The 4,533-nt window shown below is 37.7% G+C and overlaps 3 protein-coding genes and 1 non-coding gene across 4 annotated transcripts; 2 read left to right on the forward strand and 2 right to left on the reverse strand.

Moving 5' to 3' along the window:
- Positions 1-24: 24 nt before the first annotated feature.
- On the reverse strand, positions 25-894 carry SOCG_06529 (uncharacterized protein; the record flags this gene model as incomplete). Its single annotated transcript, XM_013165400.1, has 3 exons — positions 25-320; positions 365-628; positions 786-894. 3 exons carry the CDS (start codon positions 892-894, stop codon positions 25-27), a joined length of 669 nt encoding a protein of 222 aa, XP_013020854.1.
- Positions 895-1,878: 984 nt separating this feature from the next.
- On the forward strand, positions 1,879-2,864 carry SOCG_06530 (uncharacterized protein; the record flags this gene model as incomplete). Its single annotated transcript, XM_013165401.1, has 3 exons — positions 1,879-2,398; positions 2,455-2,671; positions 2,723-2,864. 3 exons carry the CDS (start codon positions 1,879-1,881, stop codon positions 2,862-2,864), a joined length of 879 nt encoding a protein of 292 aa, XP_013020855.1.
- A 492-nt stretch (positions 2,865-3,356) lies between these two features.
- On the reverse strand, positions 3,357-3,471 carry SOCG_16439. The gene has a single exon (XR_001203044.1). It is a non-coding gene; the product is annotated as a 5S ribosomal RNA (ribosomal RNA).
- A 471-nt stretch (positions 3,472-3,942) lies between these two features.
- On the forward strand, positions 3,943-4,317 carry SOCG_06531 (hsp16-like protein; the record flags this gene model as incomplete). Its single annotated transcript, XM_013165402.1, has 1 exon — positions 3,943-4,317. One exon carries the CDS (start codon positions 3,943-3,945, stop codon positions 4,315-4,317), a length of 375 nt encoding a protein of 124 aa, XP_013020856.1.
- Positions 4,318-4,533: the final 216 nt, after the last annotated feature.

The following is a 4,533-nucleotide window of genomic DNA, read 5'->3' on the forward strand; positions in this document are numbered from 1 at the left end:
GCCTTACTGTAGGAACGATAACTGTCATATTTCCAAATCCAATTTGGGTTTCCTAAAGAGGTTAGAAAGGTTCATAGAAAATTGCAACTTACGAATGAGAAGAACAAACAAGCATATGTTCAATACGGCCAAAACAACCAACACCATGGCTGAATGTATATATTCGAAGCCTCCTGCTAATTTCAAAACATACCCCCTGACTCCATTCAAACTTATCAGGGTAATTAGCGCTTTACATACAGCTGGTGTGAATTTCTTAATGCACTTCTTTGTTGCTCTTCCAGCTTCCCTGTACCATTCCGGACAGATATAAAGAATTGCTAAAAATTAGCGAGCGGTCCTGAACAAGATATTGTAGACTTACCAAGGAGAGAAGTACAAATAGATCCAATAGAGCTGCCAGCAAGACCATAAAAAGTGTTCGAATACAGAGAAACGTTGTAACCAAAAACTATGGCTATAAATACAATATTATATATAATAGTTATAATGGTCACTGTTCCTATGACAGGTGTTTTCCACCACTGTTTATTTGGCGAAGGGTCAGACCTAATATTATTTTCGGATAATTCGGCGGAATTCTGAGCGGATCCGTCAGCCATTTCTAAATCGATAAATTTGTTTGAAGCTAATGAATGTATTAGCAACTGAAGTTTTCGTTGTATACGAGAGAATGAAGGTATTCGCCCTGTTTATTGACAATCGTCGACAAGTTTAAAATAGGATTCCTCAGTAAGGACTCTCAATAACAAACACCATTACCTTTCCATTTCAATAAATCTTACCTGAATACGGAGGGGGAGTACCCTCTGAAGAACGGGTGTCTGCCTTTTCATCAGTGAGCGTTTTCGAAGACTCTTCAGAGTCTGAAACAGGTGTGTATTTATTCTTCATTTTTGCAATGACAAGCCAAAAACCAAAAATGAACGGCAATATTTAAAGTTGAAAAAGAAATCGACTAGAATCACCAAGAAAAGTTCTTAAGAGTTAGTTCCAATTGGTGCAGAGTCTTTAAAAATAGGAATTGGAGCTTGTTCCAAAAAGCAACCAAATTTTACAGCTGAAACTTTTCTTTAAAACCAAAGATACAAGTTTAAAAACTCATGGTAGTGGCTTTTCGCATGTCTCGTTTCATAAAAGCTGCGACATTATGTCACCGACTGGTCACATCCTCGTTGCGATTTCTCGTAATAGTATAATCCAAAAGAGTCACTGTTTATTACAAATAGTAAACAAAGGAATATTAGGCAAAACAACCATGCTGTTTGCTTTGAATGATGTGAAAAAGGAATTGAAAATGCGTATTTTTGATTTAAAAGGTTTTATGACTGTGGGGAAACGGATTCTGAGTAAGCTACAACACTCTCCATTTTCGTAGTTTTATTTTCAATTCCGTAAACACATGGAAAGTTTGTAGATGCGACGTCGAACTATGGTAAACAAAATTTGTACGGACAAGTGAATTTTGTTTTCGTCTTTATTAAATTTATGTTATTTATACGATAGAAACCAACAAAAGCTATATCCGATAGTTCATTCATTCATTCATATTATATACACATATAATAGCGTGCGCTTACTAGCTATCGATAAGTCTCTTTAACGAACTGCATCACCCAGATCTCAAATGGGTTGGATGACAGCTTCACCTCTGCAAAGCTCTAGTCTTTGCCATTGCGGGCTTATTTTCTGGGCTTCAAGACTCTTTTTGTCATTCCTACTTTAATGTATAAAGCAAATTGATATGGAATCTTTTTAATTTCGAAATTGTACGCTTTTTGGTCCTTTTACTTTGTAATCCATAATTTTCGCAGTAACTTAGTGATCAAGCAAAGGTGGTTAAGAAACTCTTTTAGTCACAGCCATGTTACAACAAAAATGAATGAAAAAGAAAAGAAAGGACATCAAAAATCTGTCGAACCAGCAAAAGTTGCTTGTTTGAGCTCTTCTACAAGTTCTGAGAACTGCTTACCTAAATACAGCGAAATCCCATATTCTCATGTTGACAATATGGAGAAGGGTAGTTTACGTTTACAGTCCGATCCAGATCCAGCACCATCATACTCAAGAAGACGACATCAAGAAGCTTCTAGTCGCATGGCGCAAGGAAATGGTCCCTCGAATTCTTTACGGGTCTGTAAGGAGATACTGTGGTTAATTTTCTGGCCGGCAAAAATTGCGAGAATCCCGGAAGCACAACGGAGACAAGAGAATGAAGCTCTTCGGCTTGGTTGGTGCCTTAATGGTTCAATTATATTGAACTTTATCTTTTCTTACAAATACCTTGTCCCCTTTATAAAGGAATCAATGAAAGAATCTGTATGGTTATGGTTTCAAATTACAGTAGCAGTTGTTCTTGTCATCGCGACTTTCTACATGTTCTTATTTTTTTGTTCATGTAAGTGAATTGGTGGATTTGTAATTTAAAGTTGTTTACTAATGGGATGCTTTTAGTGTTGGTGGATTTTATCGTTACACTGATTCCTCTAGTCCTTTCTGGAACCACTATGCTTGTTTCTGGAATATCTTCATTTCTTTCTTCGCTTTTTTCTGGAATATCTTTATTTCTTTCCTCGCTTTTTTTTGGAATTAGTGCGCTTTTTTCTGGAATATCTTCATTTCTTTCTTCGCTTTTTTCTGTGATTATTAGTGCTCTAGGCTTCAGAATGCCGTCAGAAAGAAACGACTTGACGGATGATGATAATTCTATCCCATGAAACAGCATGTCGTCAGAGCCTGAATGTCAATTTAATAATAGTAGTGATAATACTTTCGAGCAACCGTCTACTGAACATTCTGAGCAATCTCCAGGGTTACGCCGGGGACCTGGTCAGTCTAGGGATGTGGAAAGTAGTAGGAGTTGATTTGTACGTAGAGTAAAGCATTATTTATTATATTGCCCAATCGTTTTGGTTATTCCCTTCATGCTTATGTTTGTGTTTATGTTTCGATTATTTCGTCCCTGCATATTTATTTTAAGATTGCATTTTGCATGACGAGTACTCCTGAATGGCGTCCGTTTTCTTGATTTACTTGATCTCTTCAACATTGAATAGTAAGAATGCTTATTACTGGATGATATTGTCATTGTATCTGCATAGCTACGTTCAATTGCTTATTATTTATTCGTTTCATACTCTATTTTCTGATCTTTGTTGTTCGTTTCATTAGTCTAGGAAGATCTTTAGTTCTTTCCTTGAATTTAAGAGTAGTCATTGCATTTCCAACTTCCACTGCTATTATTACCTTCATCAAAGGACCATGCCGACCCAAATGCCAGCCATATGCTTCAACAATAAGAGCCACAAAAGAAATAAGCAAAAAAAAAAGAAAAAGAATAAAACGAAGCGGTAAAAAGCCTACAGCATCCCGGATTCCCATGTTGTCTCCAACCATAGTACTAACGAGACCCTCAGACGCTTAACTGCAGTGATCGGACGGGAACTGGTGTTTTCGCCTAGGTGTGGCCGTAGACATCTGTTCGTGCATGTAAAATCACTAGAATTTGTAGCAGCACTACCGTTAGGATGAGGATTGGTACTAATGTCGGTACTTCTGTTGATCCTTTGATGTGTGTATCGTACAAAAGAGGAATGTGTGATGATTCTTCTAGAGGTAACTAGAATGACGAGGAGAGCTGCAGTAAACAAAAGAGTACAAGGAAAAAGAAGCAAAGAAAAGAAAAAGCCATTTCTATGTCCAGTTGAGAAGAATAAATGACAGAATTTGTACAAAAGAACAAAAGGAATGGCATGGAAATTCGACGAATTCCAGTGGTGGCCAAAAGGCAGCATCTAGAAAGTGCTAGGCCGTTTAGTTGCTCGTGATGAGTAGGTATAAATTCGAAGCATGTAAAAGTCAATCGACAACATCGACAAACAGTACTAAGATATTTAACTGCTATCTGAAATTTACAACTGTTATTGCTAATCGCTATTAACAATGTCTCTCCAACCCTTCTTTGAATTGCACCCCTTCCAAGACGTCTTTTCTGACTTTTTGAGTTATTCTCCTCGTGTCCAACGCCAGAACCGTGTTGGTGATTTGTCACCGGCCATTGATGTTCATGAAGGCAAAGATACCGTCGAGGTGGATGTAGAACTTCCTGGTGTCAAAAAGCAAGACGTACAGGTTCATTACGATGAAGGAAAATTGACGATTTCTGGTGAATCTGTAAACGAACGCAAGAGCGAAAGCGACAAAGGAAACCAAAGATGGTCGGAACGTCGCTTTGGTTCCTTCTCTCGAACAATCACCATTCCAAACAGGGTGGACGCCTGTACCGCATTGAAGCTCAATTTAACCACGGTATTCTAAGCATTGTCTTGCCAAAGATTGAAGAATCTCGCTCGAGAAAGCAAATTGCCATTCACTGATTCTAATTCAGCAGAGACAGACTATGAAGTGAATCGGAAACTTTTAACGCACAATAATTTCGAATGACGAGACGAGTTTACGAACACACGGTTCCACTAATTTAGAAGTGACATTGTCTATATTTACGAAAAGTAATTTATGAATTAATACAAAAAC

Source organism: Schizosaccharomyces octosporus (genome assembly GCF_000150505.1).
Source record: "Schizosaccharomyces octosporus yFS286 unplaced genomic scaffold supercont6.3, whole genome shotgun sequence".
NCBI lineage: Eukaryota > Fungi > Ascomycota > Schizosaccharomycetes > Schizosaccharomycetales > Schizosaccharomycetaceae > Schizosaccharomyces > Schizosaccharomyces octosporus.